This window comes from Zalophus californianus, chromosome X (assembly GCF_009762305.2).
Source record: "Zalophus californianus isolate mZalCal1 chromosome X, mZalCal1.pri.v2, whole genome shotgun sequence".
In the NCBI taxonomy this organism is placed as follows: Eukaryota; Metazoa; Chordata; class Mammalia; order Carnivora; family Otariidae; genus Zalophus; species Zalophus californianus.
The window spans coordinates 76,690,909-76,716,737 of NC_045612.1; the positions used below are offsets into that span (position 1 = coordinate 76,690,909).

The 25,829-nt window shown below is 38.0% G+C and overlaps 1 protein-coding gene across 2 annotated transcripts in view; it reads right to left on the bottom strand.

Annotated features, from left to right (window-relative positions):
- The window catches only part of ZC3H12B (zinc finger CCCH-type containing 12B), a 245,107-nt gene that overhangs the window by 15,379 nt on the left and 203,899 nt on the right, over nucleotides 1–25,829 (bottom strand). For both annotated transcript variants that reach the window (XM_027608563.1, XM_027608564.1), the window contains one exon: nucleotides 4,367–4,506. In XM_027608563.1, coding sequence (XP_027464364.1) covers nucleotides 4,367–4,506 — 140 coding nt within the window. The remainder of the gene's footprint in view (nucleotides 1–4,366; nucleotides 4,507–25,829) is intronic.

Here is a 25,829-nt window from a genome sequence, read left to right on the forward strand (position 1 = left end):
TTCTATTGTTTTATTTTTTATTTTATTTTAGTTTAGTTTCTGTATCATTTATTTGTACTATAATCTTTATTATTTCCTTCCTTCTGCTCTTTGGGTGTTGTATTTGTTGTTCTTTTTTCTATAACCTTTCTAGATCTAGATCTAGATCCCACTGTAGATCTACACCTAAGTCCTTTAGGTATAAGGTTAGGTTTTTTATTTGAGATTTGTCTGGCTTTTTGAGGAAGGCCTGTATTGCTATAAATTTCCCTTTTAGAACTGCTTTTGCTGCATTCCACAGCACCATTGTGCTTTCATGTTCATTTATTTCCATGTACTTGTGGATTTCTTTTTTGATTTCTTGCTTAGCCCATTCATTGTTTAGTAGCATGTTATTTAACCTCCATGCATTTGTGTTCTTTTCAGATTTTTTTTCTTTTGGTTGATTTCTACTTTCATAGCGTTGTGGTGAGAAAAGATTCATGGTATGATTTTGATCTTTTTGAATTGCCAATACTTGTTTTGTGGCCTAATATGTGATCTATTCTGAAAAATGTTCCATGTGCACCTGAGAAGAATGTATGGTCTGCTGTTTTAGGATGGAATGTTCTAACTACATATGTTAAATCCACCTGGCCCAATGTGTCATCAAAACCATTGTTTTCTGGTTGATTTTCTTATTTGTTGATCTTCTTGTTGATATAAGTGGAGTGTTAAAGTCCCCTACTTTTATTGTATTACTGTTGATTAGTTCATGTTTATTATTAACTATTTTATGTATTTAGTTTCTCCCATGTTGGGTACTTAAATATTTACAATTGTTATGTCTTCTTGATTGATTGTCCCCTTTATTATCATATAGTGTCTTTTTTGTCTCCTTACTGTCTTTGTTTTTAAAATCTATTTTGTCTGATATAAATATTGTTACTCCAGCTTTTTTTGACATCCTTTTGCATGATAGATGTTTCTCCATCCCTTCACTTTCAATCTTCAGGTGTCTTTAGGTCTAAAATGAGTTTCAAGCAAGTAGCATATAGATGGGTCTTGTTTTTTTTTTCTTTTTATACATTCTGATACTCTATGTCTTTTAATTGGAGCATTTATCCCATTTACATTCAAAGTAATTATTGATAGATATGTGTTTATTGCCATTTTGTTATGTGTTTTGTGGTTATATCTGATGTTTTTCTGTGATCCTTTCTTCTCTTGTTCTCTTTCATTGTTTGTTTTTTTTAATGATACATTTGGTTTTCTTTCTCTTTATTCTTTGCATGTCTATTAGTCATTTTTGATTTGTGCTTACCATTACATTTGTATATACTATCTTCTGTATCTAACAGTCTATATTAAGTTGATGGTCATTTAAGTTTGAACCCATTCTTCACTCCTCTCCTCCCAACATTTTAGGTATATATTGTCATAATTTATTTTGTGAGTTCCTTGACTGATTTTTTTATAGAAATAATTATTTTTACTTCTTTTGTGTTTCCTACTTTCATATTGTTACCTTTGGTTTTTCCTTTGCACTCAAAGTGTTCTTTTTAATATTTCTTGCAAGGCTGGTTTAGTGGTCATGAACTCCTTTAGTTTTTATTTGTCTGGGAAACTCTTTATCTCTCCTATTCTGAATGATAGTTTCACTGGGTGGAGTATCCTTGGCTGCAGATGTTTCCTGTTCAGCAATTTGAATATATCATGCCACTCTCTTGTGGCTTGCAAAGTTTCAGCTGAAAAATCCACTGATAGACTTATGGGGCTTCTCTTATATATAACTGTTTCTTTTGTCTTGTTGCTTTAAAATTTTTTTCTTTATCACTGCATTTTGCCATTTTAATTACAATATGTCTTGGTGTGGATCTGCTTTTGTTGATTTTGCTCAAGTTTCTCTGTGCCTCCTGCATCTGGATATCTGTTTTCTTTCCCAGATTAGGGATGTTTTCAGCTATTATTTCTTTAAATAAATTTTCTGCCCACATTTTTCTCTCTTCTCTTTCTGGGACCCCAAAAATGCAAATGTTACTATGCTTGATGGAGTCACTGAGTTTTCTAAGTCTATTCTCATTATGCAGTACTTATATTTCTCTCATATGTTCAGCTTGATTGCTTTCCATTACTCTAAACTCCAGGTCACTAATACATTCCTCTGCTTCTTGTATCCTACTGTTTATTCCAAATATTGCATTTTTAATCTCATTTATTGAGTTCTTCATCTCTGATTGGTTCTTTTTTTAAATCTCTTTGTTAAGGGTCTCACTGAAGTTGTCCACTGTAGTGTCAAGTCCAGTGCACACTTTTTATGATCATGACTTTCAATTCTCTATCAGGCATACTACTTATTTCTGTTTTGCTTAATTCTGCTGTGACTTTTCTCCTGTTCTTTCATTTGGGACAAATTTGTCTGTCTCCTCATTTTGTCTACCTCTCTGTCTCTGTTTCTCTGTGTTAGAAAAGTCAGCTATGCTCTCTGCTCCTGAAAGTGGTGGCTTTATAAAGAGGAGGTCCTGTAGTGACCTACATGGCAGTATCCCCTATTCACTGGAACCTGGCACTTCATGGGATTTTCCTGTGTGTATTGCTTGCATCTGGCTATTGTGTTTAAGTAACTTTCCCTTTCAGTCTAGGCTTCTGCACTGATTCTCTGCCTGTTGTGAGCTGTGTTTGCTCTTTGTGGTGTTAGTGAGACCCAGGTAAGCCAGCCCTGAGGGGATGAGACTGTAGGAGGGTTCAGGGATGGGTGGCAGTGTTAGCAAAATTTTCAGTGAGTCACTAGTCCTAGGTCAGATCCCCCAAAGTGCATTTGTGGCCACAGGCACAGCACATGTTAGTGACAGTGGCTGGGAGCTAAGCATGTGGCTGAGGTGGTAGCAAGGATCACGTGCTGTCTGTGCAATTGGAGGCTGAAAGTGGGGGTGGCTGGTGGCAAGTGGACAGGGCACATGTGACATTAGCAAAACCTGTACTTAGCTGCTAGTCCTAGGCAAATTCCTCAAAGTGTGATGTCAGCCAGGATTGCAGCACACAACTGTGTCAGTGGCCAGAGTTGTGTGGCATCTGTGTGTGCAGCAATTGGGTACTGAGTGTGGTGGTTGGGGCACAAGATGTATGTGCACATAGCTGGCTTGGTGGGGCGCCTGTGGCATTAACAAAATTTGCACTAAGCCTAGGGCCAAGGCCAAAAGACTTGGGATAGACAAGTCCTCAGGAGAACTCCTGGGCAGGGCACACTGTTAGGAGGTTAGGTAACAAGTGTCTTTGCAGTACAGCCTCCTGCAGGTGGTTCTGTTTATGCTAGGGGGTGGGGAATGAAAATGTGACTGTCAGCTACTTTGTTCCCAGAGAAGTCCCTCAATATGCTCCAAAATCAGTATAAACAGATCTTCCTCCTGTTTTGTAAGGTGTTGCTTCTATGTTGCCCCTCCTTGGGCTGTTGTCTCTTTAGGGGTGGAGACCCAGCTATCACTTGCCCTCCCAGCTCACACCCATTGCTGGCTGAGTCAGTGGACTTTTAAAGCTTTGGACTCTAAGTCCTGCTGGTTATACAAACTCACAGAATTCAGCCCCTCTGATATTCAAAGCCAGACATTATGGGGATTTGTTTTCCCTGTGTTGGCTTTCTGGTGATTTCCCCTCTCTGCAACCATAGTTCCCTCCCTCTTGCTGGCTGCTCCAGACTAAACTACCATTTCTGCCCTTCCTAACCTCTCTGATGTGGCTTCTTCTCTACATTTAGTTATGGAGTTTGTTCTGCCAGTCTTCATATCACTTTTTTTTTTATTGACATGGATGTGAGTGATATCTAGTTGCAAACATGGGACGGGGTGAGCTTAGGGTCCTCCTACTCTGCCATCTTGCCTGTACTTCAAATTAAAACATCTTTATAGGACCCTAAAGGTATCATAGCCCTGGGCACTGGGCCTGCTGTGCTTCATGAATAAGTTGGCTCTGACTGCCATGGGACTTTTCTCTCTATATATTTTACCCTATAATTTGCAAATCTCACAATCACTTCTCTGGTACAGAATGTGATCCATTTTCTATGATGGTTTCTTTAGTCTTTTGGAAAACTCAGTCACACTCATAACCGGGTTCATCCCCCTTTAGTCTGAAATCTATGTTCAAATAGAAAGCACTCTTTTTTTTTTTTCAACTGCTTTCTTTATTCCCTGCTAAATTGAAGTTGTCTCAATTTAACTGCCATATGCCATAACACAATAATTGTTTTATTTGGATCAGGAAAAATATGTTTAAAAATATACTTAATACAAGACATTTTAAGTATACTTAATAAACTTAGAAAAATATCTAAGTTGGGACCATCAACCTCTCCCTAAACTATCTTACTAGCTTTTCCTCTGGATGAGAAGAAATGTCTTATTTGAAATAGTACCTGTAATTGGTGCATCAGGGCGGGATTGCTCCTTTCTCCATGCAGGCACAAATACAGTAATATCTTTATGGCCTTTGTCTAGAAACCAATCCACAGCAAGTTGTATTCCTCTGCAGGAGAACTCTTCTTTATTCCCATGGCTTTAGGAAGATAGAGAATGAAAAGATAAAGGATAAACAATAGGTAACAAAGCAATATTCCAGACAGGCTTTTTCTTAGTACCAAGATATTAACAATAGACATTTTATTTCTCACCCAATAATGCTAAAAATGTACTTTTATTTTTTTAAATATTTTATTTATTTATTTGACAGAGAGAGAGAGCACAAGCAGGGGGAACAGGAGAGGGAGAAGCAGGCTCCCCGCTTAGCAGGGAGTCCAATATGGGGCTCAATCCCAGGACCTTGGGATCATAACCTGAGCCGAAGGTTGATGCTTAACTAACTGAGCCACCCAGGTGCCCAAAAATGTATTTTTAAAAACAAAAAATGAAGTTCTTTTTTATTCAATCATTATAAATATTGCCATTATTATTACACCTTTCTTTAAGGCCACAGAGGGTTAATAACAACTCCCAACTTATCGCAACCTTGATGGCTATTTCCTACCACTACTTTAATTTTCTCTCTTCTCTCTCTACATCTTCTACCACTTTATTTTAGAATATTCAGATATTCACAACAGATGAGAAAAGAAGAGGTGTCACCAGAAGTTTCGATAGTTTATAAGGAGGATTAGTTGGAGATAAATTTTGAGCACATATATTAAGCTTAGAAAATGATATTGACAGCAAAAAATACACACATGCTGACTAAAAATGGTTATCACATTTAATTAAATATAATGTACCAATAAAAATTATTCTTAAAAATTTTAAGATGCGGGGAATGCTCACAATATAATTGTAAAGGGAAAAAAAGGATACAGACTATATATAATGTAATCCTAATTTTGTAGAAGAAAATCTATATAAATTTATAAAAAATACTAGGAAGTAGATAGATCAAAATATTAGTAAAAAGAATTAGTCTGTGTGAGAGGATTATAAGTGATTTATTTTCTTTATTCCAAAATTTCTTCAAAAAAATTAAGTATTACTTTTATAATTAGAACATGATGCAAAAAATAAGACATTTTATCATAATTATTTGTAGATGTAAACATTGTAAAACCTTAAAAAGTCAAACAGAAATTTGATTGAAAATTTGAAGAGAGAAAATTAACAGATGAATTGGGAAAAGTTGTATTTATTGCCATCATCTTAAAAACCCACAAATAGTGTACTAACTTTGTGCCTAGTTTACCTGTGAAAATTCTGATCTCTTAGCATGGAGTTTGGTATTCTAACATAAATATAAACCACACTAAATTACAGTTATTAAACAGCTTGGATGGTAAAACAAATTGGCATACATTACATGTACTAACTCTAGTACAATAAAGTGGATATTGCCTGTCAAGATTGATCATAAAAGAAGAACTATTTTGCTAGAAAGCTAATTAAGACAATATAATGGGGTCCTCTCTTTAGATTTTTCACTTTCTCACTAGTACTCAACTACAGGAGAAATTAGCTCCAATTATGTTGTTCCCTTTGGGTGAATTAATACATAATCTCAGAGGTCCCATTAATACATATACTGCAAGACTTTCCAGTGTCTTAATCACTCTTAAGGCACATGACAAAAAATATTAAATGTTTTTCTAACATTTCTAAACACACGTTAATCATGTTTAAGTCTCCAGTAAGTGCCATAAAGCAATTATACCACATTACTAAAAGTCAAAGCACTTAAGGAAAAAAAAAGAAATATATTTAACTGCCAATACACTCCAAGATAGCCTTAGAAACAGCTACCATGCTGATTGCTTCTAAAAAGTTGAACAATGGGTAAATTGGGCCAGCCTATGGATCTTAAAGAGTTAATACTGGATGAACTCAGCATGAAACAGGCAGGTAGGGAAGATGCCCAGATGTTATTTTTCCCACTGCTATAGTGCTGGTAAGTATGAGAATAACACAAACTCAGGAAAATCATCAGAATTGTCAATAGAGGGGGAATTTGGAGGAAAGGGATGGGATTTCATTTCACATGGCTTGGCAGTGCTATAAAGTGTGTCCTCCCAAACACAGTCTATAAACATAAATAAACAAAAAGTAATATTTGCTGTTGGATATGCCAACTTTATATTTTATGTTGCCAAATTCTTTGTTTAAAAAATATTTTTTACTAAGTAAGTCAGACAGAGAAAGACAAATACTATATAATTTTACTTATATGTGGAATCTAAAAAGCAAAACAAATAAAGCAGAAATAGACCCATAAGTACCAAGAACAAACTGGTGGTTGCCAAAGGAGGGAGTGGACAAAATGGGTGAAGGGAAGGGGAAAGTACAAGCTCCCAGTTATGGAATAAATAAGTCATGGGTATGAAAGTCATAGCATAGGGAATATAGTCAATGGTATTGTAATGGCATTGTAAGGAGACAGATGGTAACTACACTTGTGGTGAGAATAGAGTTGTCCAGTCACTATGTTGTACACCTGAAACTAATGTAACATTGTGTGTCAACAATACTTTAATAAACATAAATAAAATATTTTTCAATATGAAAAATTATATGCCAACATACTAAACAACCTAGAAGAAATGGGTAGATTCCTAGAGATAGTGTCTTGTCCAAGATGACAACATAGGAAAGACCCTGAACTCACCCCCTCCATGGAACATAACAAATTACACTGATTTATAGAACAATCATCTTGAAGAAGGCCTGAGGGCTGACTGAACAGCCTCTGCACAACAAAAGATAGAATGGCCAAAGAGAAGAGAAAGAGAGATGAAGACATGGTATCAAAGGGAACCCCCACCCCTGACACTGCAAACAGCGGTGAGAAGAGATAGTACTGAGGTATCAGGAACAGATTCCTCTGTCCTTGGGCACACGAACGAACAAACAAACAAACAAACTGTGGTTTAAAAAAGCAATTATCATATATAAGATAGAGCACTAGAACTCTGCCAAATGGCAGAGGAGCTGTGGGTTCCAGGTCAGAAAAACTGGAGAACACCATGGTTTAGTTCCCTCTCCACCTTTAAAGTGCAAACTGGAGCGGCATCCAGATGCATAGCCAGGTTGCTGCCTCAGTGATCCCTTGGTCCACAAGCCTACACCAGCCCTGGTAGCTCTGGGGCACCAAAAAAACAGTGCAGTTTAAAAGGCCAAAGGAGGGGCGCCTGGGTGGGGGCTCAGTCATTAAGCGTCTGCCTTTGGCTCAGGTCATGATCCCAGTGTCCTGGGATTGAGCCCTGCTTCGGGATCCCTGCTCTGCAAGAAGCCTGTTTCTCCCTCCCCCACTCCTCCTGCTTGTGTTCCCTCTCTCGCTGTGTCTCTCTCTGTCAGATAAATAAATAAAAATCTTTAAAAAAAAATAAAAGACCAAAGGAGCTGAGAGAATGCTCTCTGAGTCAGAAGGACTGGAGAATGACAGGGTTTACGCTCTTCCCCCTCCAGAACAGGTAAGTGTAGGGTCTGCTTTCCATAGTTTGCTTGCTGCCTCAGGAAACCCTAGTTAGGAGCTCTGGGCCCCCAGCCCACATCAGCCCTAGCCAACCCACCCAGGTTGCCACAGGTGTAACGCACACCAGAACACTCCAGGCCCACATCACTTTGGCTTCAGACAGGTTGCTAGGTCGCCCCTTTTACAGAGTGTTCTGAAACCTCCTGAGTGATGTCTGCTTCAGATTCAGCCCCCCTGCCACAGTGCCTTCTGAGTGGAAAGCCCCAGGAACAGTCCAGCCCATGCTTGCATCAATTTCACCCACCCCACCAGGTGCTGCTCAGAGAACCCTGGGATACTTCTGCCCACATTGGCTTTTGCTCCAGTTGCCTGGTTAAGGCACCCACTGCACTCAGCACCTTGGGTCACTCCAGCTTGCACCCAACTCAGCTTTCCCTGTCCTTCCTGGTTGCCCTCAGTGTGGAGAGCCCTAGGACAATCTGGCTTACAACCCCTTCAGCTTCAACTGTCTTGCCAGAGCACATTTTGTGTGGAAGACTCCAGATAATACATTGACTGTACCCACTTTAGCTTTAGTTGTCCTTCCAGGGTTCCCTCTGTGTGAAGTACCCAAAGACCTCCCGGCCTGTACCTTGCCTCAGCTCCAGTCACCCCTTCACGGCACCTCATATGCAGAGGGTCCTGAAACACTCTAGATTATATCCACTTCAGCTTCAGCTATCCTGACAATACACTTTCTGTGCAAAGAGCTCCAGGTCCTCCCAGCTTGCACCCACTTTACTTTCAGCTATCCTGTCAGGGCATCCTCTGTGTAGAGAACTCAGGGACCTCCTGGCCTCTCTACCACCTCAGTGCCAGCCACCCCACCAGTATACCCTCTGCACAGACCATTCCAGGACACCCTGGCTTGCACCCATTTAAGCTTCAGCTGTCCTCCAGGTTGCATTCTTCACAGAAAACCCCAGGATCTCCCAGCCTACACCCACTTCAGCTTCAGCTGTACTGCCTGGGTACTTGCTGCATGGAGAGCCATGGGAACTCAACCCACAGCTCACCTCAGCTCCAGGAGACCTCCAAGACACCATCGATGGGGGAGAGCCCTGGGACACTTTAGTTTACACCTACTTTAGCCTTAGCTGTCCTGCCAGGACACCCAAAGCATGAAGAACCCAGGGACTATACTGATTTGCACCTGCTGCACCCGCTTCACCTTTAGCTGCCCTTCCAAGGTGCCTATAATCTGGAGAGCCCCAGAACCTCCAGCCCATACCAGCCACAGCTTCAACCCACCAGCAAAAGTAACTAAACACCTATATACTACACAGGAGACAACCATACACAAGAAGATTCCTTCACATTTAGGAGAAGTAGCTGTTCTGCTTAATCCATAAAAACAAACACAGAAAGTCAAGCAAAATGGGGAGACAGAGTAAAATGCTTCAAAAGAAAGAATAAGACAAAACTTCAGAAAAAGAACTAAATGAAATGGAGATAAGCAATATGACTGATAAGGAATTTAATGATTGCAACGATGTTCACTAGGCTGGAAATAAGAGTGGAAGAACTCAGTGAGACTTGGCAAGCCCCTCCCTGAGAAGATCAGCACAAACCTTGTCCACATCACATCTCTAAAGACTGGAGTTTTGGATAATTGAATTTAAATTAAAAAAAAAAAAACTGGAGTTTTGAAGGTCAGCACAATTGGCTGGGAGAGAGCCTGGAGGGCACTGCACTGCTCCTGGTGAAAAGACAGACAAAAAACCTGGAGGCAAGTGATCCGAAAAACCTGGCACACACAGTAGAGAGATTATTCACTCTTCTCAGAGTGCTTCCCTGAGAGGCAGCGTTCAGAGATGCCTCTCCAGGGGCAACAGAGTTGGCTGGTGCCATTTCTCACACTTGAACCCTCACCATAAACACAGAGCCACTTGTGGGAAGCAGCGAAGTGCCAACACAAACTGTCTGACTTACTTACCCCAAGCTCCATACTCCTGTGCTCTGGGGGGACCACCCTTCTCAGTCAATCTTGCCTCAGTCCAGCACAACAGACCCCCCCCCCAGAGGACCAACAGAAAACCCTGCCCACACCACATCTCTTGACCAGAGAGTTTTGCAGGGATTCAGTTCCAGGGAAAGTAGTATCCATTCTCATTTAACAAGCAGACGAGAGCACACCTAGTTAAAACTCACCACATTCTGGCCAAAGACCAAACACTATCCACTGCAGGCAAGGAAAGCCTCTGCAGACGACTGGCTTGAAGGATAGAGCAGCCAAAACACAACAGCAGAACAAATGCAGCACACCAGAGACACTCCCTGAAGTGCCAGGCCCTGAGCACTATATGACCTCTTCTTCATAAGACCATTACTCTCAGGAGCAAGAAACGTAACTGGTTTTTGCACCACATAGAAGAAGGCAGAGACTTTTATTTATTTATTCTTTTTTGAACTTAAGATTTTATTTTGTTTTTGCTAGAAGACTTTTTACAGAATTAAGGAGTAGGGACCCTGTGGCCAGGTTAGAATTAATGAATAAAAAAAGATAACATTTCAGAGTTAATTTTATAAAGGTATTTCTAACAAATAAATCACAATGTTATATTAACCCTAATAATATCTAAAATAACTTACTTCTTTTTAAAAATGCAAACAAAAAGAGAGAGCATAAGTATCTGTGTTGGACAGTAAACAACTTTCCAATCTTGTTCTAAATTTAAATAGTAAAAGAAATTCTTCTGTGGCTCCAGACATAAGCTCTGTGAAAAATATCGATGGTATTTTGATAGGGATTGCATTGAATGTGTAGATTGCTCTGGGTAGCATAGACATTTTAACAGTATTTATTCTTCCAAACCATGAGCATGGAATGTTTTTTTTCCATTTCTTTGTGTCTCTGTCAATTTCTTTCATAAGTGTTCTGTCGTTTTTAGAGTACAGATCCTTTACCTCTTTGCTTAGGTTTATTCCTAGCTATCTTATGGTTTTGGGTGCAATTGTAAATGGGATTGATTCCTTAATTTCTCTTTCTTCTGCCTCATTGTTAGTGCATAGAAATGCAACTGATTTCTGTGTATTGCTTTCATTCTGCCACGTTGCTGAATTGCTGTATGAGTTCTAGCAATTTTGGGGTCGAGCCTTTTAGGTTTTCCACATAAAATATCATGTCATCTGCGAAGAGTGAGAGTTTGACTTCCTTTGCCAATTCCGATACCTTTTATTTTTGTTGTTGTTTTTGTCTCATTGCGGAGGCTAGGATTTCTAGTACTATGATGAACAACAGAGTTGAGAATGGACATCCCTGTCCTGTTTGTGACCTTAAGGGAAAAGCTCCCAGTTTTCCCCATTGAGAATGATATTCGCTGTGGTCTTTTCATAGATGGCTTTTATGATATTGAGGTATGTTCCCTCTATCCCTATACTTTGAAGCATTTTAATCAAGAAAGAATGCTGTATTTTGTCAAATGCTTTCTCTGCATCAATTGAGAGGATCATATGGTTCTTGTCTTTTCTTTTGTTAATATGATCTGTCACGCTGATCAATTTACAAATGTGGAACCACCCTTGCATCCCAGGATTAAATCCCACCTGATCTTGGTGAATAATCCTTTCAATGTACTGTTGGATTCTATTGGCTAGGATCTTGTTGAGTATTTTGGCATCCATGTTCATCAGGGATATTGGTCTGTAATTCTCTTTTTTGATGGGATCTTTGGTTTGGGTTTCAAGGTAATGCTGGCTTCATAGAACAAGTTTGGATGTTTTCCTTCCATTTCTATTTTTTGAAACAGCTTCAGAAGAATAAGTATTAGTTCTCTTTAAATATTTGGTAGACTTTCCCTGGGAATCATCTGGCCCTTGATTCTTGTTTGTTGGGAGATTATTGATTACTGCTTCCTTTCCTTGTTGGTTATGGGTCTGTTCACGTTTTCTATTTCTTCCTGTTTCGGTTTTGGTAGTTTATAAGTTTCCAGGCATGTATCCATTTCTTCCAGATTGCCACATTTGTTGGCATATAGTTGCTCATAATATGTTTTTAAAATTGTATTTCCTTGGTCATGATGTCTCTTCTTTCATTCATAATTTTATTAATTTGGGTCCTTTCTCTTTTCTTTTTGATAAGTCTGGCTAGGGGTTTATCGATTTTATTAATTCTTTCAAAGAACCAGCTTCTAGTTTCATTGATCTAGTCTACTGTCCTGGTTTCTATTTCACTGAGTTCTGCTCTGATATTTATTATTTCTCTTCTCTTGCTTGGTTTAGGCTTTATTTGCTGTTCTTTCTCCAGGTCCTTTAGGTGTAAGTGTAGCTTGTGTATTTGAGACTTTTTTAATTTTTAGAGAGAGTTTTATTTATTAGAGTTTATTAGAGTTTTTATTTATTAGAGAGGCCGCAGCCTTTGCTGTATCCTAAAGGTTTTGAACAGAAGTGTTTTCATTCTCAATAGTTTCCATGAATTTTTCAGATTCTTCTTTAATTTGCTGGTTGACCCATACATTCCTTATTAGGATGCTCTTTAACTTCCAAGTGTTTGAGTTCCTTCCAAATTTCATCTTGTGATTGAGTTCAAGTTTCAAAGGATTGTGCTCTGAAAATATGCAGGGAATAATCCCAATCTTTTGGTATCAGTTGAGACTTGATTTGTGATCCAGTATGTGATCTATTCTGGAGAATGTTCCATGTGCACCTGAGAAGAAAGTGTATTCTGTTGCTTTAAGATGGAATGCTCTGTATATATCTATGAAGTCCATTTGGTCCAGTGTGCCATTCAATGCCCTTGTTTCCTTTTTTATCTTCTGCCTAGATGATCTGTCCATTTCTGTGAGTGGGGTGTTATTGTATTATTATCAATGTGTTTCTTTAATTTGGTTATTAATTGGTTGATATAATTGCCTGCTCCCAAGTTAGAAGCATAAATGTTTATAATTCTTAGTTTTTCTTGTTGGATAGACCCTTTAGGTATGATACAACATTCTTATTCATCCCTTTGTACAGTCTTTTGTTTAAAATCTAATTTGTCTGATATGAGGATTGCAACCCCAGCTTTCTCTTGAAGTGCATTAGCAAGATAAATTGTTCTCCACCTCCTCATTTTTAATCTGGAGGTGACTTTAGGTTCAAAATGAGTCTCTTGTAGACAGCATATGGATGGGTTTTGCTCTTTTTATCCAATGTGATACCCTGTCTTTTGATTGGAGCATTTCACCCATTTACATTCAGAGTAACTATTGAAAGATATGAATTTTGTGCCATTGCATTACCTATAAAGTCCCTGTTTCTGTAGATTGTCTCTATTTCTTTCTGGTCTATATTACTTTTGGGCTCTCTCTTCACTTACAGGATTCCCCTTAATATTTCTTTGAGGGCTGGTTTAGTGGTCACATATTCTTTCAGTTTCTGTCTGTGCTGGAGGCTCTGTATACGTCCTTCCATTCTGAATGATAACCTTGCTGGGTAAAGTATTCTTGGCTGCATGTTTTTCTCATTTAGTGCCCTAACTATACCATGCCAGCTCTTTCTGGCTTGCCAGGTCTCTTTGGATTGGTCTGCTGCCAGTCTAACATTCCTACCCCTGTAGGTTAAGAATCTCTTGTTTTGAGTTGCTTTCAGGATTTTTTCTTTGTCTCTGAGATTTGTAAGTTTCACTATTATATGTTGGGGTGTGGGTCTACTTTTATTGATTTCAGGAGTGGTCCTCTCTACCTCTTGGACTTGATTGCCTGTTTCCTTCCCCCAATTAAGGAAATTCTCAGCTATGATTTGCTCAAATATACCTTCTGGTCCTTTTGCTTTTTCTTCTCCCTCAGAGATTCCAATACTTCTAATATTCTTTCATTTTATGGCATTGCTGTTTTCATAAAACCTCCCCTTATAGTATATTAGTTGTTTTTCTTTTTCTCAGCTTTCTTCCTTTCCATCAACCTCTCTTCTATGTCACTTACTTTCTCTTCTGCCTCATCTACCTTACCCGTTAGAGCATCCAATTTAGACTGCATCTCAGTTAGAGTATTTTTAATTTTGGCCTGATTTAATTTTATTTCTGCACTAAGAGATTCTCTAGTTGTCTTTTATGTTTTTTCAAACCCAGCTGGTAACTTTATAATTGTTATCCTGAATTCCAGCTCTGGCTTTTTACTTATATCCTTATTGATTAGATCTGTGGCAGAGAGTATTACCTCTGGTTCTTTTGTTGTGAATTTCTCCTTCTAGTCATTTTACCCAGAGAAGAATGGATGAATGAGTGAACAAAATTAAAAATATCACCCACAACTCAAGTAAAATGCACACTAGATAAATCCAAAGAGGTCAGAAACCAAAAGAAAGGGGGGGGGGGTTGGAAGGAGAGAATATAATCTTCCAGGTGGACAATACAGGGTGATTCACTTGGTCCTGGGTGTATTTTGGTTTGTTTGTTAGAAGACAGTATATCCCAAAATTGTAAAGAAAGCAAAACTTATACACATAAAAAATAAAAATTGAATATAGTGAAAGGAAGCCAAAAATGAAGAATATATCTATAAAATGTAAATGTAAAAAATGAACGTTAAAAATGACTTAAAGAGTTGATAAAATAAGAAAGTAGTTAAAAAGAAAAAAGAAAAGGAAAATTTTAAATAGAAAGATAAACGAATCATGAGAGAAACACCTCAAATTCTATATTATTTTCCCCTAGCCCTGGAGTTTGCAGTCCTATGTGTTCTGTAAACTTGGTGTTCCCCTGTTGTTTCAGCTGGTCTTCTTGGGGAGGGTCCTGCTGTTCTGATTCTCAGGTGTCTTTGTTTGGGCAGAGTTGCACTGCCCCCTTGCCAGGGGCCTGGGCTCAGTGTGATTACTGCTACTGGTTGCTCTATGTGGCTTTTGTACCCTGCAGGCCTTCTGTGCTTCTCTAGAGGATGAAAACAAAAATGGCTGTGCCTGGATCTCAATCCCCAGAGCAGAGACCACATTCCCCTCTCTTCAGCAAACCCTCAGGGACAAGCGGTCTTCACTTTTGTGTGTGTCAAACCGTGCAGATGCCTATGGTGTGGGACTGCACCGATCCTCCCAGGAGAAGGTAGAGGTTCCCTGCATTACTGTCCTTTGCTGGGCCCCCACACAGGGAGTGGTAGCTTGGTGGTTCATGCTCTCATGCTGCCCCTCCCAGGAGGAAGGCAGAGGGCAGCCAATTTTCTGTCCTTTGTAGGCCTCCCACATGAGAGCTTTTGCCTGATCTTGCCCATTCCCATGCCACCCTTCCCAGTAGAAGGCAGAAAGCCGTGTGTTTCTGTCCTTTGCAGGGCCCCTGCAAGAGAGCTGTTGCCTGATTGTGGTGCCGGTTATGGTTTATGGGGAACCGAGCTGAGAGCCCCCTCCCAGACTTGCCGACCCTTACCAGTTTCCCAGCTCCAGTGCTTGAGAATACAGCTGGCTCAGGAACCCCTGTTTTTCCTGTGACCCCATGGATCCTGAGACCACACTGTCCCACCTAGGATTCTGTTCCACTTTGCCACCTAAGCACCTTTCAGGGAGGGAAGTCCTTCACTGGAGCAGATTCTAAAGGTACTGATATTGTGCTCAGGGACTTTATTACTTTCTGGTAGCCAGCTTACAGAGGCTCCTTTCCCTTGCTGATTATCATCAAATATATCCCCTCAGATTCACTTCTTCACACCTCCTACCTTGCAAAAAGTGGTCACTTTTCTGTTTGTAGAATTCCAGGAATTTTTTTCCTACATCTCAGGTTGAATTCATAGGTGTTTAGAATGATTTGATATTTATTTAAATTCAGGGAACCAGATGAAACGAGGTCCCCTACTCTTCCACTATCTTGCCTCTGATCACAAGGCAGAGACTTTTAGACAAAATGCCAAGAGGGAGGAATTCTTCCCAAATGAAACCACAAGATAAGGCTACAACCAGAGATCTAAGTGAGACAGATATAATGAAGATATCTGATGCCTCATACTACATTAATAAAATAAAGGATAAGTACCACAAGACCATTTAAATAAATACAGAAAAAGCATTTGACAAAATACAACATCCATTCATGATAAAAACCTTCATTAAAGTAGGTTTAGAGGGAATATACCTCAACATAATAAAGTCCATTTATGAAAAACCCACAGCTAATATCATCCACAATGGGAAAATATGTGTGAACTTTTCCTCTATGATCAGGAACGAGACAGGGATGTCCACTCTCACCACTATTATTTAACATAGTACTGGAAGTCCTAGCCACAGCCATCAGACAACGAAAAGAAATGAAAGACATCCAAATCAACAAGGAAGAAGTAAAACATTCACTGTTTGCAGATTATATGATCCACAGAATAACCCAAAAAAATACACCAAAAACTTGCTAGAACTGATAGACAAATTCAGTAAAGATGCAGGATACAAAATCAACATACAGAAATTTGTTGCATATCTTTTTTGTAAATCTGTTGAAGCAGGAGAAAGAGAAATAAAGAAAACAGTGTCATTTACAATTACATGACAAACAAGAAGAGACATAAGAATGAAACTAACCAAAAAGGTGAAAGACCTTTATTCTGAAAACTATAAAACAGTGATGAAGTCAATTGAAGAGGATACAAAGAAATGGAAAGACATTCCATGCTTATCAATCTAAAGAACAAATATTGTTAAAATGTCTGTACTACACAAATCATTCTACACATTTAATAAAATCCCTATCAAAATACCAGCAGCATTTTTACACAGAAGGAGAACAAACTTAAAATTTGTATGGAACCACAAAAGATCCTGAATAGACAAAGCAAACTTGAAAAAAAAAGAAAAGCTTGAAGCATCATAATTCCAGACTTCAAGTTATATTACAAAGCTGTAGTGATCAAGACAATATGGAACTGGCACAAAAATAGACACATAGATCGATAGAACGGAATAGAAAACCCAGAATCGAACCCACTACTATATGGTGAATTAATCTATAACAAAGCAGGAAAAAATAGTCAATGGGAAAAAGTAGCCTCTGAAGCAAATTGGGCTGGGAATACCAGACAACAAAATGGAAAAAAAAAAAAAAAGAAAGAAATTGGACCACTTTCTTACACCATACACAAAAATAAATTCAAAATGGATGAAAGACCTAAATGTGAGGCAGGAAACCATTAAAATCATAGAGAACACAGGCAGTAATCTCTTTGACACAGGGCCTAGTAACTTTTTATTAGATACGTCTCCTGAGGCAAGGAAAACACAAGCAAAAATAAACTGTTGGGATTTCATCAAAATAAAAGCTTCTGCACAGCAAGTTAAACAATCAACAAAAGTAAAAGGCAACTTGTGGAAAAGGAGAAGATATTTGTAAATCATATATCTCATAAAGGGTTAGTATCCAGAATCTATAAAGAATGTATAAAAACACCCCAAAAATGAGTAATCCAATTAAATAATGGGCAGAAGGCACCATCAGACATTTTTTTCCAAATAAGACCTACAGATTGCCACCAGACACTTGAAAAGATGCTCAGCATCACTGATAATCAGGGAAATACATATCAAAACTACAATGAGATAACATCTCATACCTGTCAGAATGGCTAAAACCAACAATGAGAAGAAAAAACAGGTGTTTGCAATGATGTGAAAAAGGGGAAATTTCTTGCACTTTTGGTGGGAATGCAATCTGGTGCAGCCACTCTGGAAAACAGTATGAGATTTCCTCAAAAAGTTAAAAATAGAACTACCTTACAATCCAGCAATTGCACTACTGGATATTTACCCACAGAATACAAAAATACTAATTCAAAGGGGTACATGCACTCTGATGTTCATAGTACCATTATCTATAATTGCCAAATTATGGAAACAATACAAGTGTCCATGGACTGATGAATGGATAAAGAAGATGTGGTATATATATACAATGGAATATTATTCAACCATCAGGAAAAATGATATCTTGGGGCACCTGGGTGGGTCATTTGGTTAACCATCTGTCTTTGGCTCAGGTCATGACCCCAGGGGCCTGAGCTCAAGCCTCGCATTGGGCTCCCTGCTCACTGGGGAGTCTGCCTCTCCCTCTGTCCCTCCCCATGCTCGTGCTCTCTCAAATAAATAAATAAATAAATAAATAAATAAATAAATAAAATCTTTAAAAAAAGAATGAAATCTTGGTATTTGCAACAATGTGGATGGAGCTAAAGAGTGTTATGTTAAGTGAAGTAAGTCAATCAGATGAAAACAAGTACCATGTGATTTCACTCATATGTGGAATTTAAGATAAAAAACAAAGGAGCTGTGGGGGGGGGGGAGAAAAAGAGAGGCAAACCAAGAAACAGACTCTTAACTGTAGAGAATAAACTGATAGTTACCAGATGGGAGGTGGGTGGGGGAATGGGTTCAATAGGTGATGAGAATTAAGTAGTGCCGTTGTTGTGATGAGCACCAGGTATTGGATGTAAGTGTTGAATCACTAAATTGTACCCATGAATCTAATATTACACTGTATGTTAACTAACTGTAATTTAAATAAAAACTTTAAAAGAATGTATATTGAGGAAGTAATGGAAAAATTTCCAACTTTTTAGCTGACAGCCCATGATGTGTAATCTTAGCTGCAACAGCAGCCAATTCTTAGGAAAGTTACCTCTTCCATCTATGCTTATTTAAAAGGCATCATGACATTATAAGTAATATTTTTTCTATTAAAATATTTATAAATCTTTGCTATCTTTCTGAGACTTGCTGGCATATTTGCAGAGATATTTGGGTAGATCTGGGAAGAACTGGCGGAAAAACATGAGAGGATAAGATGAAAATCTTTTCCAGCTGTATCTGTTTTAAAAAAGAAAGAAACCAGGGTGAATTAGTGGGCCATAATCAAATGAGACTGTATTCTTGTGACTCATAAATAAAATAGCTATGGCTTTGACTGGGGCAAGTCATTAAAAATTCATTGGTTTCAGTTTCTCAATTATAAAATGGGATAACAATATTTTCTTTAAATCTTTTCTGTGGGGAATAAGGAAGAATATATATTAAGTGCTTAGTATATTTGAAATCATTACATGCACTTGCTATATTTCTATTTTAGCTAAAGATAATTTTTTTTACTTTCTCTTTATATATTACAAAATTGGTTGTGTGTTAATACAGATTTTCTGTACATTCTTTGAGTGTATGAGGTGTGTGTGTATATGTGAGCTAGTGTCCATGAATGTGTCTACAGATGCTACTGCTCTCTGAAGTCATTAAAGTCAGAGTTTTGTATTTTAAAAAGAAAAAAAAGACATAAGGTGGTAGAATAAATTTTTTAAAAATTAAAAAATAAGACCTATCTATGTGCTGCCTACAGAACACTCACCTTAGACCTAAAGACACATAAAGACTGAAGTAAAGGGATGGAAAACATTTACCATACAAATGAAAGCAGAAAAAGAAGCTGGGGTACAAATACTTAGGTCAGAGAAAATGGACTTTTTTATTTTATTTTATTTTATTTTATTTTATTTTATTTTTACTCTTCTCCTCTCACGTTTTTGGTATATGGTGTCATATTTTGCAACCTTTTATTTTGTGACTCTTTTGGCTGATTTTTACAGAAAGAGTTATTTATATTGCTTTCGAGTTTCCTGCTTTTCATATGCTCAGTTATGGTCTTTCCTTTCCACTCAAAGTCCCCCCTCTATTATTTCTTGTACAGCTGGTTTAATGGTCATGAACTCCTTTAGTTTTTGTTTGAGAAACTCTTTATCTCTTCTTCTATTCTGAATGATAGCCCTGTTGGATAGGGTATTCTTTGCTGCAGATTTTTTTTCTCCTTTCAATACATAGAATATATCATGCCACTCTCTTCTGGCCTGCAAAGTTTCTGCTGAAAAATCCACTGATACAGACTTTAAAAGAAGGACTGTAACAAGGCACAAATGAATGACATATTAGACCAGATGGACATAATAGATATATATACAGAGCAGTCCATCTAAAGACAACATAATACACATTCTTTTCAACTGCACGTGGAACATTCTCCAGAATAAATCACATGTTATGCCACAATACAAGCCTCAATAAACTTAAGAAAATCATACCATGCATCTTTTCTGATAACAGTAAAAAATTAGAAATAAATCACAAGACAAAAACTGGAAGAAAAACATAAACATGGAGACTAAACAACATGATACTCAACAAACAATGGGTCAACAAAGCAATTAAAGAAAAAATACATGGAGAGAAATGAAAATTAAACACAATAATCCAAAATCTTTGGAACACAGTGAACACAGTTCTAAGAGCAAAATATATAGTATTACAGGTCTACCTCAAGAAACAAAATAAATCAAAAAACGCATTCTTTTTTTTAAACTCTTTTTTTAAGATTTTATTTATTTATTCATGACAGACAGAGAGAGAGAGAGAGAAGCAGAGGGAGAAGCAGGCTCCCAAGGAGCAGGGAGCCCGATGTGGGACTTGATCCCAGGACCCTGGGATCATGACCTGAGCCGAAGGCAGACGCTTAACCATCTGAGCCACCCAGGCACCCCAAAAAACGCATTCTAACCCTACATATAAAGGAACTAGAAAAACAAGAACAAGCAAAGCCAGGGGGAATAGAAGGAAGAATAAAGATAACAGCAGAAATAAATGACACAGAGACTAAAAAAAAATCAATGAATTCAAGGGGTGTTTTTTTTTTTAAAGATAAACAAAATTATAAACCCTTAGCCAGACTCATCAAGAGAAAAGGGACCCAAATAAATGAAATAGGAAATGAGAGAGAAGTAACAACTGACATCACAGAAATAAAAGAGACTAGAAGAAAATACCACAAAAAATGATATATCAACGAATTGAACAACCTAGAAAAAAAGGATAAATTCCTAGAAAAATACAATTTTCCCAAACAGATTCAGGAAGAAAACGAAAATTTGAACAGACCAATTACTAGTAATAAAATTGAATCAGTAATAAAAAAAAAAAAACTACCAAAAAATGAAAGTTTAGTTAATACCCATTCTCCAACTATTCCAAAAAGTAGAAGAGAAAAGAAAGCTTCCAAATATATTCTACAAGGCCAGCATTACCATGATACCAAAACCAGACAAAGATACAAAAAAAAAAGAAAACTATAAGCTAATATCCCTGATGAAGATAAGTGTAAAATACCTCCCCAAGATGTTAGCAAACCACATTAAATAATACATTAAAAAGATCACTAACTACCATCAAGTGGGATTTATTCTGAAGAAACAAATCAATCAATGTGATATGCCACACAAACAAAATGAGGGATAAAACTCATATAATCATCTCAATGGAAACAGAAAAAAACATTAGACAAAATTCAATCCATTCATGATAAAAAAAAATATCAGCAATGTGGTGTAGAGGGAACATACCTCAACATAAGAAATGCCATATACAAGAAACCTTCAGTTAGGACAGGAATCAAGATGGTGGAGTAGTAGGGGACCCTAATTTCGTCTTGTCCCTGGAAGTCAGCTAGATAGCTATCAAATCATTCTGAACACCTGCAAAATCAACCAGATATCTGAGAAAAGAATTGCTGCAATTCTACAAATAGAAAAGCAACCACTTTTTGCAAGGTAGGAGGTGAAGAGATGTGAATCTGAGGCAATTTATCAGAAGATAAACCGTGGTGGGGAGGGAGCCTCCATAAGCAGGGGACTGGAAAGTGTTATAAGCAGCAGAGCACAAAATTGGAGCTTCTACAAGTCGACCTGATAGGTGCTTAGGGGGCGAAGTGGGGCTGAATCCCAGGTGGGACAGCATGGTCTCAGGATCCCCGGGGTCACAAAAAGAACAGGGGTGCCTGAGTGCAGCAGAGTTTCCAAGCATTGGAGCAGGGAAGCTGACTGAAAATAGTGAGTCCAGGCACCAGATTTCTGCTCAGTGTTCTGATAAGCTGCCAAACTGCTGCATGGTCCAGTGATTGCTCTCTGAGCAGAGGCCCAGCAAGAGGTAGAACTGCAGCGAGACGCACCCCCCCCCCAGGAGGCATGCCTCGGATGTGCGCTGAGGGAGTTGCTAAAGTTTTAAGACTTAAACCAGGTCCTGTGCTTGAGATAAAGACACTCAGTCACAGGCTGGGTGAACACAGCGTTCTGACAGAAAACAGGGAGACAAGAGTGATTTTTTCTGTGAGGGCTCACTGAAGAGTAGAGTGAGCAGACTTTCACCTCCAGGGCTAGAGATCAAGGCGTCCCCATTTTCATTCCCCGCATAGGTGCCAAAAGCTTTCAGGCAGCAAAACAGCCACATTGAGCAATCTGGATCCACTTACACTGAGCTGGGCACCCTGGCAAGGACACTCTGAATTTAAATGGACTAAATGCTCCAATCAAAAGACATAGGGTATCAGACTGAATAAAAAACAAAACTCATTGATATGCTGTCTGTAAGAGACTCATTTTAGAGCCAAAGACGCCTCTAGATTGAAACTGAGGGTGTGGAGAACGATTTATCATGCTAATGGACATCAAAAGAAAACTGGAGTAACAATCCTTATAACAGACAAATTAGATTTTATGCCAAAGACTGTAATAAGAGATGAAGAAAGACACTATATATCATAATAAAAGGATCTATCCAAAAGGAAGATCTAACAATTGTAAATATTTATACCTCTAACTTGGAAACAGCCAATTATATAAACCAATTAATAACAAAATTAATGAAACACATCAAAAATAATACAATAATAGTAGGGAACTTTAACACCCCACTCACAGAAATGGACATATCATCTAAGCAGAAGATCAGCAAGGACACAAGGGCTTTGAATGACACACTGGACCAGATGGACTTCACAGATATATTCAGAACATTGCATCCTAAAGGAACAGAATACACATTCTTCTCAAGTGCACATGGAACATTCTACAAAATAGATCACATATTGGGTCACAAATCATATATCAACCAGTACCAAAAGATTGGGATTATTCCCTGCATATTCTCAAAACACAATGCTTTAAAGCTTGAACTCAGTCACAAGAGAAAATTTAGAAGGAACACAAATACATGGATGTTAAAGAGTATCCTACTAAAGAATGAATGGGTCAAACATGAAATTAAAGAATAATTTTAAAAATTCATGGAAACAAATGAAAATGGAAAGATGACAGTTGAAAACTTTGGGAGGCAGCAAAGGCAGTCCTAAGAGGGAAGTATATAGCCATACAAGGCTTTCTCAAAAACAAAAAAGGTCTCAAATACACAACCTATCCTTACCCCTAAAGGAGCTGGAGAAAGAACAGCAAATAAAGCCTAGGTCCAGCAGGAGAAAAGTAAAAATAAAGGTTAGAGTAGAAATCAATGATATAGAAATCAGAAAAACAGTAACACAGATCAATGAATCTAGGCCCTGCTTCCTTGAAAGAATAAGATCGATAAACCCTTAGCCAGACTTATCGAAAGGAAAAGAGAATTGGCCCACATTAATAAAATCATGAATGAAAGAGGAGAGATCACCACCAAGGAAACACAAACAATTGTAAGAACATATTATGAGTAACTATAGGCTAACAAATTAAGCAATCTGGAAGAAATGGATGCATTCCTAGAAACATAAACTACCAAAACTGGAACAGGAAGAAATAGAAAACCTAAACAGACCCATAACCAGCAAAGAAATTGAAACAGTAATCAATAATCTCCCAGCAAACAAGAGTCCAGGGTCAGATGGCATCCCAAGGGGATTCTACCAAACATTTAAGGAAAAATTAATCCCTATTCCTCTGAAACTGTTCCAAAAAATAGAAATGGAAGGGAAACTTCCAAACTCATTCTATGAGGCCAGCATTACCTTGATCCCCAAACCAGACAAAGACCCCACTAAAAAGGAGAATTACAGACCAATATCCTTAATGAATATGGATGCAAAAATTCTCACCAAAATACTAGCTAATGGGACCCAACAGTTCATTAAAAGGATTACTCACCAGGACCAAGTGAGATTCATTCCTGGGCTGCAAGAGTGGTTCAACATCCACAAATGAATCAATGTAATACACTACATTAATACAAGAAAGGATAAGAACCATATGATCCTCTCAATAGATGCAGAAAAATCATCTGACAAAATAGAGCATCCTTTCTTGATTAAAAACCCTCCACAATGTAGGGATAGAGGGAACATATCACAACATCATAAAACTCACATATGAAAGACACGCAGGGAATATCATCCTTTAACAGGGAAAAACAGAGAGCTTTTCCCCTAAGGTTAGGAACATGACAAGGATGTCTACTCTCATCATGCTTAATCAACATAGTACTGGAATTCCTAGCCTCAGCAATCAGACAACAGAAAGAAATAAAAGGCATCCAACTAGGCAAAGAAAAAGTCAAAATTTCACTCTGCACAGATGACATGATACACTATGTAGAAAACCCAAAAGACTTCAGCAAAAAATTCAGCACTGACTCAAGAATTCAGCAAAGTGGTAGGATATAAAATCGACACACAGAAGTCTGTCGAATTTCTATACACTAACAATTAAGCAAACAGAAAGAGAAATCAAGGAATTGATCCGACTTACAGTTGCACCAAAAATGATAAGATACTTAGGAATAAACCTAACCAAAGAGGTAAAAGATCTGTGCTCTGAAAACTATAGAACACTTATGAAAGAAATTGAACAGTACACAAAGAAATGAAAAAAAAAAAACATTTCATGCTAATGAATTGGAAGAACAAATATTGTGAAAATGTCTATACTACCAAAAGTAATCTACAAGTTTATTCTGATCTTTATCAAATTACCACCATCACTTTCTACAGAGCTAGAACAAACAATCCTAAAATTTTTATAGAACTGCAAAAGACCCTAAAGAACCAAATAAATCTTGATAAAGAAAAGCAAAGTTGGATGTATCACATTTCTAGACTTGAAGTTATATCATAAAGCTGTAGTAATCAAGACATATCATACCGGCACAAAAATAGACACACAGATCAAAGGAACCCAGAATGGACCATCAACTCTATGGTCAACTAATCCTTGACAAAGCAGGAAAGAATATGCAATGGAAAAAAAGACAGTCTCTTCCACAAATGGTGTTAAGAAAATTGGACAGCCACATGCAAAAGAATGAAAATAGACCACTTTTTAACACCATACACAAAAATAAACTCAAAATTGAAGAAAGACCTAAATGTGAGACAGGAATACATCAAAATCCTAGAGGACAGTATGGGCAGCAATCTCTTTGAATTTGGCTTCAGCAACTAGCTAGCACATCTCCAGAGGCAAGGGAAACAAAAGCAAAAATGAACTATTGGGACTTCACCGGGATAAAAAGATTTTGTACAACAAAGGAAACAATCAACAAAACTAAAAGACAGCCTATAGAATGGGAGATGATATTCACAAATGGCATATCAGATAAAGGGCTAGTATCCAAAATCTATAAAGAACTTATCAAACTCAACACACGCCCCCCCCCCCAAAAAAAAACCCTGCCAAGAAGTGGGCAGAAGATTTGAATAGACATTTCTCCAACAAAGACGTGCAAATGGCCTGCAAACACATGAAAAGATGCTCAACATCACTCGGGATCAGGGAAATGCAATTCAAAACCTCGGGGAATTACCAACTCACACTGGTCAGAACGGCTAAAATTAACACCTCAGGAAACAACAGAGGTTGGTGAGGATGCAGAGAAAGTGGGACATTCTGTTGGTGGGAATGCAGCCAGTGCAGCCATTCTGGAAATCAGTATGGAAGTTTCTGAAAAAGTTAAAAATAGAGCTATCCTATGACCTACCAAATGCACTACTAGGTATTTATCCAAAGGATACAAAAATAGTGATTCAAAGGGGCACATGCATCCCAATGCATATAGCAGCAATATATACAGTAGCCAATATATGGAAAGAGCCCAGATGTCCATCAATGGATGAATGGATAAAGAAGATGTGGTATAAATATACCATGGAATATTACTCAGCCATCAAAAAA